The sequence below is a fragment of the Trichomycterus rosablanca genome, chromosome 18 (genome assembly GCF_030014385.1).
Source record: "Trichomycterus rosablanca isolate fTriRos1 chromosome 18, fTriRos1.hap1, whole genome shotgun sequence".
In the NCBI taxonomy this organism is placed as follows: Eukaryota; Metazoa; Chordata; class Actinopteri; order Siluriformes; family Trichomycteridae; genus Trichomycterus; species Trichomycterus rosablanca.
In genome coordinates, this window is record NC_086005.1 from 8,703,108 (window position 1) to 8,719,577 (window position 16,470).

Sequence of the window (16,470 nt, forward strand, 5' to 3'; positions counted from 1 at the left end):
AATTAAAAAAACAGTTCTGCCATAAACAACAAAGTGTTTACAGTCAAGTAAGCTTAATGTCTCCATGGATTTAGAAAATAAGAAGCCTCTGCTGTAAAATCGGCAAATCTAACTAAAGTTTGGTGCTGATTGATTACATGGACAAATAAAATTTCTTCTGGGTGAGCTAACCAACACTCATTCATTCATTCACTGTCTGTTTTGCAATTATCCTGATCAGGGTCGTGGTGGGTCAGATTCACTGGGCAAAAGGCAAACACCCCAGACAGGTAGCCAGTCCACTACAGGGCAAACACACACAGGGGCCAATTTTTAGTAGCTCTGTTTGTTCTGACTGCATGTTTTTGGACTTGAGAGAGGAAACAGGAGCACCTGGAGGAAACCCATAAAGACACAGAAAGAACATGCAAACTCCACACAGGAAGGACCAACCCTTTCTTGCCTTTCCACAAGGCCACCAACATTTCAACGAATTAGCATATGTCTGGATATCTATTAACCTAATAATCTTTTTTTTTTTCAACATTTCCACTACATTAATTTTATTGTATTATGTATCTGTCGACTATCTACATTGCAGCACTTACTAACTCGTATTTATGTTACTTCTGTTAATCATTTTTGTGGTTGCATCAGCATCACAATTGACATTTTTCTGATTAAAGCTGAGAGCATATAAATGTTACAACCACAACCATAATAATAATAATAATAATAATTATAATAATTATAATAATAATAATAATTTTTTTAATTTCTCACTTTCAACATTTCCACTATATTGATTTTACTATGTAATTTATTTACTACATTATTATCATCATTATTATTATAAAAAAAATCTAATTTTTATAAGAATAAAATCATCAACATTTATTTGCTTTTAGATTTTTAGATTTTAGATTATTTTTTACGTAATCTAAAATACATAATTACAGTTACATTGTCAAACCAATAGTGTTACACTAAGTAAATAAAGGAAGAATCGATCTTCTCTATATTTAATAAACACTTAGTCACTGCTGGAAGCGTCTAAAGTCCGAATGGTTTCTTAATGTCGGTGCTTTTAATCCACAGCGGCTCGAGTTCCTCATCATTCGATCAATAAAGCTCAACTACCCCAACCATCCGATTATCCCCGAAACAGACATCTCACTTATCTGATTAGCCCTAAACGGTGTGAGAACAGCCCCACACACATCGTGACGTGACCGGGTTATTTCGGGTTTTATAGACCTCGCCTTTTAAAGTGGGATCTGCACTGAGCTTTTAGTTTTCACGTTCTGCACAGCTATAGCGTGGATATTTTTCCATACAAACGCACATGCATTACACATAAAGTAATATATCATATAATAATGCATTTTCTTCGTTTTTTACACACACAAGCAACATTTCAACTAAGTAAAATGTAAATTTATCTAAAAAAGCTAATGTTTTTTTTAGGAAAAGTCTGCATATGAATAAAGCTTGTCTAAAGTTCAAAGACTACAAAGTCCTGCAATTTTTGATTATCTACTGAAGCAGTATAGCCCAATTTGACTGTTTTTGTTTAGCAGATAAAGACCTTGCAAGATGTTTATTTTATAGTGCTGCAACATAAAGTAAAACATAATATAAATAAAGAATATATAAAATATACTTATTTAGTTGATCTATTGAGATATTTAATTAATTATTGTAGATACGTTTTAGCATAAATGACCACTGCTTAATTGTCTAATAATGGGTGTAAAATACACCTACTTTGAAAATAATAATAATAATAATAATAATAATAATAATAATAATAATAATAATAATAACTATTGTTGTAAACTGTACAAAATAGTATAACTGTAAATAACAACTTGTAAGTCATTTGAGATATAAATGGAACTCAAGCCACTTGGGAAATACATTACAAATTGTTCGCCAATCAGAACGTCGACCAGCGGAACTGACCAATCAGAAAAGCCAAAAAAGATAATATAGTGGAATGGGCGGAGCAAGCGAGAGAGAGAAACCTTCAGGTCTTTCTGCCAAAAAACTTTTCATCCAGCAGCGCCGCGACCTGCATCACTAGGATCAATACATCACAGTTTAAATAAACAGGAGTCTAGTCATCTGAAGGTGGAATATAAATCCTTAAAAGCGTGTTTGTCCAGGTTTGGAAGGCGAGGATGGACCGAGCGTCAAGCTCCAGCCCTGCGGGTCAGACATCCCAGCCCGGCCAGAATGAACCCATTAGCTTCGGTATAGATCAGATCCTCAGCGGTGGAGAGCCGGACTCCCAAAAACGCCAACAACAACAACAACAGCAGCAGCAGAACTCCACCCAGAACAGTCCGGACACTGGACACAGTCAAAGAGTAGGAAGCCCGAGTCCGTACCCGGCTCTGTCCGGAGCTTTCCACGGTCTGTCCGCATACGAGGAGGCTGGAGCATACGGACCGAACTTTGCTCTTGCGCCGGGCGGGGTGATCCGAGTGCCGGCACACAGACCACTCACCGCTGCGCTGCCCCCATCAGTACCCGGGCTCAGCGGCATCGGCTTCCCCTGGATGGAGGGCAGCCAGCGCTTTGCTAAGGACCGCTTTGCAGGTAACGTTACAGGGGATAACCCTGCAAATTTGACTATATCTTACTAATATGATTTCATGCGTAAAATACCCACTAATACTCAAAAAGTCCATTCAAATGACATACATTAACATTTATAAATTAATAAAAAAACTATAAGAGTTTATAAATAAGCTAAGTATTTAATAAAATTAGTTTCAAGTACATTTTAATACTATGTGCATCACCAAACCTTTAAAGTAGCCTTTTTGTATTTTCACAATACAGTGCTGAGATTTAGGAATTACTATGAATCTCAATTTTAAATATATTTAAATACATAGTAATTTATATATATATATATATATATATATATATATATATATATATATATATATATATATATATATATGTATATTTTATACAGACGAAATATTTGAAAATATATTAATATGATTTTTTTCATTTTTTATATATATATATATATATATATATATATATATATATATGTATATATATATATATATATATATACACACATATAAACACATATGGTAATAAATTAAAAATAATAAAAAAATTCCATTCCAAAATGTCGTAATTTACCTGAATTTAGTCAGATAATGTAGTTATAATTTATGTAGTTATATTTATAATAAAATCATTTGATGGCTGGTAATTTTAATTATCGTTGAGTTATATAGCAAAAGTTCTTTTAGTTCTGTTTAAAATAAAGTCAGCACTTTTCAAATTCAGGAGACTCAGCTTATAAATCAGCCACAACCCTGCAGTAATAACCGTGAAGTTGGAGTACAATAGTCCTAAAATGTAATATCACCAGCCCCTCCAGTGAATAGGCCTTTGTTTTGCACGCATTAATATTCCTGACAAGCGGAATGGTTCATTTATGAGAATAATTATGGTGTAAAATCAGCATTAAGCTTTACTATTCAGCTTATATAGCTTAGTGAGTCCATTAAAGCCAGCTGGTTGCACTGCGCATTCATAAATAGATAATATAAGCGGTTCTGGGCACAAAGTCCAAAGCAAAGTGGAGATTGATTTTTAAAGGCTGTAAAATGGATTAAAAAAATAAAACGCTGTTATGCTTGGACTTCAGTTTTAGATTTAAATGTGGCCCCATGTCTCTTCCATTCATCACGGATCTGCTTTATGGAAAACGCACAGCACTTTATAAAGAGATATCAATATTTCAGCAGGGTTATTTATAGGCACCCAAAGGCCTGAATGCGGTTTTCTACACTTAGATAAGAGACTGTTTAATAAATAAAATAGATTTATATACATCATCTACTGGTGCACTGTATGGACTCTGGATGAATATGTCTCTATTTACCTTATTATGGGCTATATAAAACTAAAACTGGTGTATTTATTTAGTTGATAAACATCCTGTTTTATTTTTCCATACAGCCATAGAATGAAGTAAGAACAAGGTCTGAGGCGTCGTGCCATTGACACTGACTACACTGACAATGCTAGAAGGGAAAAAAAAATAATTTCTATATTTTTAAATATTTCCTTTTAGCTGACTTACGTTTGACAGTTGTGTTGATGTGATGTATTAATGTGGAATAGATGTCCAGCGTTAAATAATTTGAATGTAATGATTTTTTGTGTTGTTAAAAGTCTTCATTTGTTTGATATGTAACGTTTTGTAGCGTCCTTTGCACACATAATTACCCTCCCATTTGTTCTGGACAGAGTTAAATTGGCTGTTGTGAACCATCAGAACTATCAGAACTGTCTTGTATAAGTTTTGCATTATTATTATTATTATTATTATGCAAAACTTCAGACGTCAGAACTTACTCGAGTTTAATAATTGTCTCAAATCATGTGTAATAAATGAAGTCTTGTTCTTTATGTATAACAGATGAATGGTTTTTATGGTTTTCAAAAAGAGACTTAGTTATGACCGAATACCATGCAAGCAATTGCTGGTTAAGGGTTTTGCTTATGGGGCCCTACAGTTGGTTACTCTGTGGAGTGAATTGGCAAAACTTCTGGTCACTAGTCCAGCACCTAAACTTTTGAGCTACCACTGCTCAGTTTGGTATATTTACTGTGTTCATATATTCGTGAAAAAATTAATCAGCTGGATGAAATCCATTTAATGGAGCATTTCCAGTGTAACAACACTACTGACTTTATTTTAAAGCACATATAGACAAATTAACTTTCTTCTAGAACAAATAGCAGCACAGAGAATCTTCTGTCCTATAAAATATTAACATTTTGGGAGAACCGAGTGCATCTTCAGTGTAAATGAGTCATTAATTATTAACAAAGATTTCCTCTACTATCTAGAGAAGCTAATAAGTAGATACAAAATTCAAAAGCTTTTAAAGGAAGCATTAAACAACACAAATATTAATATAGAAATATATGCTAAAAGTATAGATCACAAGCCTAATAAAATAGCTGTTATAACAGCTGACCTCATCTCACCTAATGTACAATAACAACCACAGTGTTGAATTTCATTATGTCCACATGGACAAAAATCAATCAGTTTTTATTCAACACTGCTATGTGTTTGTTTTTGTACAAGTGAGCTGGGTTCCGAACCAAACCAAATCCATCGACTGCACGCAGTGACAGAATGGGTTGAATTTCATTCTTGAGGTTAATGTGAATAAGCTTCATACAGCGTTCTGGACTTGTATACTTGGCTGAACGTCTTAGTTGGCAAATCAAATCCATCAGTCACTTTGGCCCAATTCGGCCCAGGATTTTAAAGCTTGCAAGAAATGATGCTATTGCGGATTGTTGTTGATTATCCTTGTAAACATTGAGGGTTTGGTTGCATTTCAGCCTTTTTTTCCAGATAATCGCTTATTTCAAGCGATTATTACTCATATAAATGCAGACTACAATAAACGAGTTACATTTAATAAAACAAGGATTAAGTTATACACATTTAAATTTGATGCATTAATGTGTCCAGAGTTAAAATAAAGCTAATTCCCAAACTCCACTGTATGATATATGCAAGACGATCAAGGTCAAAATCACCCCGCTCCTAGACTGAGCTGCTAGACAGCTTTGGCACATGTTATTGCGCAGTGGGGATGCGCTAATGAACACAGTGTTGCCTGTGTGAGGGTAAAATTCTTCTTTAGGCGCATGTCAGGGTTTCATCTGCATTCCAGAACAACTAGGGTGGGGATGGGAGGCACGTCTTTACCTTGTTTTTGTGCTGATATGTTTACTAATAAGCACAACATGTTACGGTTTCTTTTTCTCTCTCTTTTTATTGTTCTATACTTATTTATTTTATTTTCAACATTGTTTGCGGGGAAAAACTGCACATTTTATCGCACTTCACTGCAGAGGGTGTGTTTACTTATTTCCTTAGAAGGTTAATAAACATGAAATTTAAGGTGTGTAAATAAAACTGTACGTTTTAAAGTATTCATATATATATATATATATATATATATATATATATATATATATATATATATATATATATATATATATATTTAATTAGCGTTAAAAAGCGTTAATAATTTACTACTGTTTTGAGTATTTATCTTTCTTTAATTTGTCGTGTGTGCATTGATGCAGTTTAAATGTTTAGTTTTGCTTCAATGGCGCGATCACCCTAGACACATTTTATTTAATTGTTTTGATCTGTTTTTTGCAATAAACAACAAATTAATTGTTTACATGATTATTATTATTATTATTGTAGACACAATACAGTAGTTTTACACTGCCCATAATAAAGTGTTTAATTAGGACACCCTGTATTTAAAAGTGACCCTGGCCATTGATTTTATTACTAAACTAAAATTGTAAAAAAATATTATGAAATGAAAATAGCGCACTTGTTTTATATTTGCAACCTTACTGTGAACAGAAACATTAAAAAAACTGATTTGTTATTAAAGTCTACATTTTAATAATAAGAGAAATATTGTGCATTGTGTTTTGCATTAGTTTAGACTCTTCTGATCTGATTCTTTGTTGTTTAAATGCAATGCATTAAGTTGTATAAAACTTTATATGAAGTCTATTAAAGTCAATTAAAGCCCGACATAATTTAATCTGGCACTAGTACTAATGGTAAAACTAAGACTTAAAATACAAACCTAACAAACCACACAATAAAATTGAATTAAAAACAATAAACAAAACTGGAAAATATGCAACTGTTCCAACGCTTCCCAACTCGTTTGCCTAAACCAATTTAAAAACTCTTACATGCAACCTTCTGCACAAGTTAAACAATAAAAAGCATAAAGTATCACAAGCGGAGGTGCTAAAATATAAAATTGTATAATATATAAAAAAAATTGTCATTTACTTAAATAATTTGTTTAACTTAAACTCATTTACTTAAAAAACACGTTGTATTCGGTCATTGAATCCTATGTTAGCTGTGGGTTTACAAAAAAATTTAATCAGAGGAAAAGATACATAACTCTATTTCTTTTTACTTTATTCCGTATTTATAGCATAAGCAGCACATAACATGAGGCCAATTTTGCACCCTGTATTTACATCCCCATCATCAACAACATGAAACTTTGGAGTTTTTATTAAATGTTAAGTCACTGTGGTGCAGTGGGCAGCCGGGTGATTAGGGTCCTTTCTGTGTGGAGTTTGCATGTTCTGCCTTGTGATGGAATGGCGACCTGGCCCAATGAATAATACCCACCTCGACCATGGTCAGGATACGGAGATGGTAAAACAATCAAAAAAACAATACACAATAAAAAAATGTTTTGTTATCGTGTTTTAACAGAAATGCTTATTGCGTGCTGTTCAAAACTATGCTTTTTCAATTTCTCTAGCGAAAAAAAATTGAGGAGCTCTTCAGTCTTGTTTGAATTCATTATATTATTATTAGAATTATTAATATTTCTTCAGAAGAGTATGAATCATCTTGACAGAAAGGAATTGCGTCACTGTTTATTTTATTTAATAAACATTTCCAAAACAGCATTTAATAATATCATTTAAAAACAAATAAATAAAAAATAGCATACCTACAAGTTTGATTTATTTCATTATTGAATGACAGTTTGTACGAGTACCATTCATTTAATTACGCGTTCATTTATTTAAAAATCTATTTTATTGTTTTATTATTGCATTAAAGTAAATTAAAGCTGAAAAGCGCAAAAACACAAACAACCAGAATGACATAAATAATGCAGTTGTTTCCTAATCATTGAGTTTAAGAACGTGAATTCCTTCACATTTAATTATAAAATTGTTTTTTTTTATAAAACATCAAGGCTTTGGCTGATATTTACCTGTTGTAATGTGGAGATGTGATGTTCTAATGTTAAGACGCTAAGATTTTGTGATGCTGAGCTCTTGTAATGCAATGATGAGATGATGGGTTACAGAGATGAGATGTTGTGATGAGATGTTGGGATGATGGAATGTTGGAATAATGGGATGATGAGATGCGATGAGATGTTGGGATGATGGGATGTTGGAATAATGGGATGAGATGTTGTGATGCTGAGATGTTGAGATTAGAAGTTGAGATAATAATGTTATACAGCTTGTGGTTTCGTCGGTCTGGTCGTATAGCGCTTCTTTAAGTTCACAGCAGTGGTTTCTTCTTAGATAAAAGTGAAAGGGAATAGGCTGAACTCCTATTGGCTGATTTATAACAGCACGTGTGAGCCGCTTATAATTGTGTTCTAGGAAAGTTTAGTGGTCCAGAGGACCTCTGTGGACCACGTTTGCTCACTAATAAAGCTTAACTGCTGTTTGTTGTAATTCTTTGAAATGAAAACGTTAACTGTGCTGGTTTCCTCCAGCATGACAGTATACTGTTCCTGGTGTTAAATACCTCCTCCCCTCTGTCTGTGCAGCGGCTTTGACCCCCTTCACTGTGGTAGCCAGGCGGATCGGACACCCGTACCAGAACCGAACTCCACCCAAGCGGAAGAAGCCGCGCACCTCGTTCTCCCGCGCGCAGATCTGTGAGCTCGAGAAGCGCTTCCACCGGCAGAAATACCTCGCGAGCGCAGAGAGAGCCGCACTGGCTAAAACCCTCAAAATGACGGACGCACAAGTCAAGACATGGTTCCAGAACCGAAGAACCAAGTGGAGGTGAGACACTAGCAACATAATTACTACAATATATACAACAAGGTCACAGAGTAACATCCTACAGGGAAACTTTATCCTAGAGGTGAAGATTTAAGTGAAAGATTGGAGAAACAATTGGGACAAATTCTATTCATCTGGACTATCAACAGAAAACTCCATAATATTATACACAATTTAACTAACATTATTACCTGTGGGTAATATTAATTATTAGAATAATAAAAACAACAATAAAAGTAATTTAAAACAATCTTATACATGGACTCATATGACCACAGCAGTGTCCACATTTTGTCCATCTAGATAAGCTCAGAGAACTCTGCATAGAATTAATTTATGGCTTTCATATTGCATAGCAGGTTGCATTTCTTTACACAGAGTGACAGTGTTAAGTGACAACAGTTTTCTGAATTACTTCTGAGCCCATGTGGCTATATTTAACACCCTACACGGACCACGATTTCTTATGATTCCATAACTCTGTCCACAATATTATGTAAAGTGCACGGTAAAATGACAAAATTATTTGCAATGTTGCTTTAGAAATTTTATTTTTGGTATCACTGACAATTCTCTTATGAAGATTGGCACAAAGTAGTATGCCATCATTGCTTGCAAAAGTGAGCATTTTATGCACCCTATAACAACCCTGTTACCTTTTTTGCAGACATCAAATAAAAAATATGTTCATATTGACAAAATACGATAAGGTTGGTCAGTCAAAATATTTTCTTTGCACTGAAATAGTTAAATAGTTGAATAAAGGTTCCAAAGAATTAACAAAGCACTGATTCTTGTCTTTACTGCATTTTAAAAAATGTCCCAACATTTTCAGAAAGGGGATTTGTATGTTCGTATGTACGTATGCAGAGAGTTGGCACCTGTTTTTGTTTTTTGTTTCAGTGATTCTGTTGGTGTTCAGTTCACAACCCTAAATTTATGAAATTAATGAGATTACCACCCTTAAACTACTTTTTATTAGGATTTATTAGGATTTTAAGGATTTAAGGATATTAGGATTTATTAGGATTTTAAAGTCATGTTTCACTCTGTGGTTACATTAATGACAGAAATGGTAGTTACTCGTTACACAAGATTTATCGGCTCACAAGTTTTAACATCCAACACAGCCATCTCCAATTCACCTCCCTTGCATGTCTTTGGACTGTGGGAGGAAACCGGAGCTCCCGGAGGAAACCCACACAGACATGGGGAGAACATGCAGACTCTGGACTGCCCCACCCAGGACCTTCTTGCTGTGAGGCGACAGTGCTACCCACTGAGCCACCGTGCTGCCCTGACATGATGAAATGTAGCAAAAAGAAGTCAAAAACAGAGTTTGAGTCTCAGCTGTACCACTGGCCCAGTCAGGCATTCAACAGACATAAGTGGCCATGTTGGAAGGAGGGAAGGACATATGGATAATAATGTTCTTGCTGCTAGAAAAAGCAACTCCTACTGACAGGGTAAGTTGTTAGCATGAAGGGTGGAGAAATGCAAACGGCATATCATGTTCCTCTGTATGTGTTAAGGCTCGCTGTAAAGAAACAGCTGGTGACTGCTTCTTTACAGAGAAGCAAAGTACAGAGTACTGGAGAATCAGACATACCAAAACTAGGATAGTGCAAAACAAAGTAAAAAAGTAAATAGCAAATTTAGCAAATCTAGAATTTTAATAGGCACCCAAGGATGGTACTTTAGCTTAAAAGAGTTTAGGAAAAGATGAACCCCTGTAGAAAGATCTTTCATGTTCATCCTCCCTCTTGTTTCCGCAGACGGCAGACAGCCGAAGAGCGTGAGGCTGAGCGTCAGCAGGCGAATCGTCTAATGATGCAGCTACAACACGATGCTTTCCACAAGTCTCTAAACGACCCGCTACCAACTGACCCTCTCTGCATGCACAACTCATCCCTGTTTGCCCTGCACAACCTACAGCCTTGGGCCAGCGAGGAGGGCGGCAAGCTTACTGCACTGGCATGAAGCCATATTTAACAAACCTTTTCTTACTCTAATCAACATGCAGCTAATGGCAGGCATCTTAAAAAGGACGACAGGACGTTTTCTGTCCAGAGCGGAACCAGACACAGAGTTATAGTTTCTGCTCTGGCAGACATGGGGACAAGGCCATAACCAACATGACTTTGCTACAATGAGCCTCAGTCCATCTACATGTCTCTAGCTCATTCTTGCTCATTCACTGCATCATTTCATCCCACCACGCAAAGGGAACGCTAAAGAGATGCTTATCAAAGGATAAATTATTCATAACATGACCTCGAGTGGCCCTTCTGATGTGCAACATCGATGGAAAGCTAACAAACACCCTCACAAAGATTATCCAGAATGTATATGTACTGTAGCCTCAGAGGAATTCTTCCTCGATGACTAATGCTTACATTTTTGTAAGGGTCAAGGGCTAATCTGCTGTTTAATTATTTAAAACACACACACACACCCTGGTTTTGCAGAGATGAAAAGGAACATGATTTAACAAGGTTGGAGCTTAACAAAAATCAGACAACTTTTCTCAGTATTGTTGTTGACCTTGTACAACTGCGACTTCCAGCATAATGATGCACCATGTCACAAAGCACAAGTCATCTTAAACTGGTTCCATAAAAATGACAACTAGTGTACTTCAATTGTCTCCCTATTTCAATTGTCTCCCTAAGCAATCATACCAACATGAATCAAAATCTTGAAATGTTTTTAACACCTTGAATAATCTATTCCACAAAGAAATGAGGCTGCTCTAGGAGCACAGGGGGTTTAGCCAGAATTAATTGTTCCTAAAGTGTCTGGTGAAAATGATATATGATATATACTGTATATGTACACTCACTGTGCACTTTATTAGAACATCCATCTGATAAGTACATTTATTTGTTTTTGTAAAAACAATTACCATACAGATGAACTTCATGACCCCCACTAACCAGGTGAAGTTTGGGTGTTGGGGCATTCTCAGCACTGCAATGACACTAACAAGGTATTGGTATTGTTTGCTTTATATTTCAGTTGAAGTGCTACTCTCCTTCCAGTATTGATAGTAAAGTGTTTTAAAATCCCAACATTGCCTCACCTGATTACACTTATATAAAAGAAACACACACTACCACATCACTACCATGTTACTGCCATAACAGTGCTGAGTTACTCACACATTATCTGGTGAGTGGGGATCACTTTCGAATGAGTAATGGGTATAAGGGGTGACAAAGTGTACAGAGCAACAGATGAGCTTGTATACCCACAAAGTTGATATTTAATGTATGAAATAATTAATAAATATGCGTACCACACAGATGTTTCCAATAAAGTGCTCAGCAAGTGTGTAGACATTGTAAGGGCCATAGAATGGCAGTTTAAAAATAGTAATGATTTCCTTAAATGGTACCTCTTTCTGTAAAAAAAAAAAGGACATGGTAATTTTATTTGGGTTTCAGTCGAGTTTACAGTGTATCACAAAAGTGAGTACACCCCTCACATTTCTGCAAATATTTCATTATATCTTTTCATGGGACAACACTATAGAAATAAAACTTGGATATAACTTAAGAGTAGTCAGTGTACAGCTTGTATAGCAGTGTAGATTTACTGTCTTCTGAAAATAACTCAACACACAGCCATTAATGTCTAAATGGCTGGCAACATAAGTGAGTACACCCCACAGTGAACATGTCCAAATTGTGCCCAAAGTGTCAATATTTTGTGTGACCACCATTATTATCCAGCACTGCCTTAACCCTCCTGGGCATGGAATTCACCAGAGCTGCACAGGTTGCTACTGGAATCCTCTTCCACTCCTCCATGATGACATCACGGAGCTGGTGGATGTTAGACACCTTGAACTCCTCCACCTTCCACTTGAGGATGCGCCACAGGTGCTCAATTGGGTTTAGTCCATCACCTTTACCTTCAGCTTCCTCAGCAAGGCAGTTGTCATCTTGGAGGTTGTGTTTGGGGTCGTTATCGTGTTGGAAAACTGCCATGAGGCCCAGTTTTCGAAGGGAGGGGATCATGCTCTGTTTCAGAATGTCACAGTACATGTTGGAATTCATGTTTCCCTCAATGAACTGCAGCTCCCCAGTGCCAGCAACACTCATGCAGCCCCAGACCATGATGCTACCACCACCATGCTTGACTGTAGGCAAGATACAGTTGTCTTGGTACTTCTCACCAGGGCGCCGCCACACATGCTGGACACCATCTGAGCCAAACAAGTTTATCTTGGTCTCGTCAGACCACAGGGCATTCCAGTAATCCATGTTCTTGGACTGCTTGTCTTCAGCAAACTGTTTGCGGGCTTTCTTGTGCGTCAGCTTCCTTCTGGGATGACGACCATGCAGACCGAGTTGATGCAGTGTGCGGCGTATGGTCTGAGCACTGACAGGCTGACCTCCCACGTCTTCAACCTCTGCAGCAATGCTGGCAGCACTCATGTGTCTATTTTTTAAAGCCAACCTCTGGATATGACGCCGAACACGTGGACTCAACTTCTTTGGTCGACCCTGGCGAAGCCTGTTCCGAGTGGAACCTGTCCTGGAAAACCACTGTATGACCTTGGCCACCGTGCTGTAGCTCAGTTTCAGGGTGTTAGCAATCTTCTTATAGCCCAGGCCATCTTTGTGGAGAGCAACAATTCTATTTCTCACATCCTCAGAGAGTTCTTTGCCATGAGGTGCCATGTTGAATATCCAGTGGGCCAGTATGAGAGAATTGTACCCAAAACACCAAATTTAACAGCCCTGCTCCCCATTTACACCTGGGACCTTGACACATGACACCAGGGAGGGACAATGACACATTTGGGCACAATTTGGACATGTTCACTGTGGGGTGTACTCACTTATGTTGCCAGCTATTTAGACATTAATGGCTGTGTGTTGAGTTATTTTTAGAAGACAGTAAATCTACACTGCTATACAAGCTGTACACTGACTACTCTAAGTTATATCCAAGTTTCATGTCTATAGTGTTGTCCCATGAAAAGATATAATGAAATATTTGCAGAAATGTGAGGGGTGTACTCACTTTTGTGATACACTGTATATGAATTAGACTGGGTGTCTTTTCTGGAACTGGAAATGCTTGATGGAAGTGTTTACTATCAAACTTGGCTAGCTTCTTAACATAAACTGCTACTAAGTTAACATTAAATCAGGTACTGGTTAATAAAAGATTAGCTAGCTAACGCTGGAACAGTATTGATTTATGTTAACAATCTTAATCTTCATGTCTTCAAGCGCCGTCAAGTTCTGCATCATATGAGCTTAAACTTTACACTGGACATCTACTAGTTAAGAGATCTTCTTATACAATTGTTGTGTCAAAACATAGCCTACATTTAAAGACTTCAAGTTTGTTCGTATAAAAAGCTTCACCATGCTATGCCATTCATTTCGACAACACTCAAGAAAAATGTACATGGAAAAATCGTGTTAGTCCAACAGCAAATAGGCCAAACAGTAGATTCCTCAGTAGATTTGCTTAAGTAGTCAGAGGCATGGCTGGATTACTGACCGGGCCAGTGGGGCCAGCGCCCAGGGGCCCTTGAGGTCAGGGGGCCCCGGGGGGGGGCCCTGGCCCAAAACATTTTGCGATGCCTATCAACATTTATGATACAATATATTTTTATTTCCGAGGGCCCTCCATTTTAAGGATCCTCTGACTATTAGGGACTTTGACCCCAGGGCCTCTTGGGGGCCCTAGCCATGCTTTTGGGGCCCTTATGAAAATGGATGAGGCGTTGTGGCACTGCTCTGACTTCGACTTCTGGCTATTAGGGGTCCTAGGAAAGAGGGGGGCATATTTTTAGAGGGCCCTGGTTATGAGAGCCCCTACCAGGGGGCCCTAGAGAAGAGCAGGGCATACCATTAGAGGGCCCTTGATCATGAGGGCCCCTGCTATGGGGCCCTTGACTTCCATAGAAGTCGTTTACCATGGCTCCTTGACTTTCTAGGGACCTACAAATTGCCAGGCAAGCTACCATATTTCATAACAGACGTTTTGTTGCAAATATGCGATTCAGCGATTCAACTCTTTGCCCAGGGGCCCAGACTATCCTTAATCCATCCTTGGTCAGAGGTCATTAAAAAATAAACAGTTTTCATGAATTGATTGCCACAGCCCCCTAAACTTTACATCCCCCTGGGATTATAAACTGCTGGCAAGAAAAAAAAAAAGCACCCAGTCCTGTGTTTGATCATAAATCTAGGCCGGATTAAGGGGCTGAATTTTAGACTAATCACAAACGCAGAGAATTTACCAGTTACAAGCAATCACCATGTAGGCTGGCCATTTAAGTGTCCCTATAGAATTTCCTACACCAACATATTAATGTTGTTGTCTGAATAATTAAAACAGCAATTTTTCACACACCAAAAAACTCTTTAAAGAGTTTTCAAAAATCATAGAAATCCCTAGATACGTCTCTGATAAGTGTACGTTATGTACACCTTTAATATACTGTATATTGGATTTAAAAAATGCCCCCACTTTCTTCACTATTAAGAAATAATGAGCCTCCCTTGATATTTACATTTTCGGCATTTAGTAGACGCTTTTATCCAAAGCGACTTACAATTATGAGTGAACACATTTTTTGAGCAATTGAGGGTTAAGGGCCTTGCTCAGGGGCCCAACAGTAGCAACCTGGTAGTCGTGGGGCTTGAACCGGCAATCTTCAGATTACTAGTCCACTACCTTAACCACTGAGCTACCAGCTCAGTGACCTCAGGATAAAAATAAAAAACACCTACCATACAAATGGTTTGAAATGTTTGAAAGCATTTAGACATTGAAATCTACAATTATTTATTATAAATGCTAGCTGATTACAAATTCAACGAATAGCATGGAGCATGAACTGAAGTGCTCTGAAGAGATATGTTGCTTATGAGCACAACATAAGACTTTAACTCTGCAAAATCAGGGTTTATGTTCTTTTAATTCATGCATTTCCTTTCATGTGAGACTCGTAAAATGACTGTACAGTGAGGAGGTTGTGATAGATTTGTAACTTATATAGATGGTTAATAAAACGTTGTTAATGCATCTACACGAGGGTGTGTTACACATTGTAATTCATATGTAAATAGCAAAAATGTAATTAAAACCTTTTTTGGATTCTAAACCTTTCTGCTCTTGTATTGTTCTTTATTCGTCACTTCTCTACAATGAGAACGGAGCCCAGAATGCACGCCGCAGCACAGAAGCACTTAAAGCCCAGCCCAGATAAACCAAAGCTCCTATGGGATCATAAACATGTCCGCCGATACCCCCATGCTGCCCCCGTCCGAGTGCTGACTCCTGAGGAACTCACCCACTCCAAAGGAGATGAGTGGAGGTAAATGGAAAACTGTCCATTACGAAACGATTTAATGTTAAAATCTTGACAAGGTGAATCTAGAGTCCCGCAGTAAAGCTCGCTGGACATTTAACAGCTGACAGACACCATTAATAAACACTCAGCAATCTGGCTAATCCATACCGGAAAACCTCTGACCCCCAACATCCCACCACTGATAGCCCAACTAGACCACGATGACATCATTTAGACGGGGTGCTGCCTTAGACTAAACAAGCATTGGTTTCAGCGCCATCTACTGGCAAACAAGTAGAACACCACACAACAAAACAAAAGCATAATTGTTAAAACTTTATCCCAAGCAGGATCTTCTGATAAATAAATTAACAGCACAATAAGAAAATTATTTCTTCTTTGCATTGTCCTAATTGGATATACTTAATTCACCTGTGCACTATGGAAACCATGGCTTCACCTCAAGGCTGGATACATAGTAGGCACTTTTAAAACCATAG

The 16,470-nt window shown here is 37.3% G+C and overlaps 1 protein-coding gene across 1 annotated transcript; it reads left to right on the forward strand.

Moving 5' to 3' along the window:
- Positions 1-2,162: 2,162 nt before the first annotated feature.
- On the forward strand, positions 2,163-10,626 carry tlx3b (T cell leukemia homeobox 3b). Its single transcript, XM_063014388.1, has 3 exons — positions 2,163-2,583; positions 8,406-8,646; positions 10,422-10,626. Exons 1-3 carry the CDS (start codon positions 2,163-2,165, stop codon positions 10,624-10,626), a joined length of 867 nt encoding a protein of 288 aa, XP_062870458.1.
- The last annotated feature ends 5,844 nt before the right edge of the window (positions 10,627-16,470 follow it).

Coding starts and splice junctions, on each gene's coding strand:
- tlx3b (XM_063014388.1), top strand. CDS start 2,163: ATGGACCGAGCGTCAAGCTCCAGCCCTGCGGGTCAGACATCCCAGCCC. Junction 2,584..8,405: donor TGCTAAGGACCGCTTTGCAG/GTAACGTTACAG, acceptor CTGTCTGTGCAG/CGGCTTTGACCCCCTTCACT. Junction 8,647..10,421: donor AACCGAAGAACCAAGTGGAG/GTGAGACACTAG, acceptor TTGTTTCCGCAG/ACGGCAGACAGCCGAAGAGC.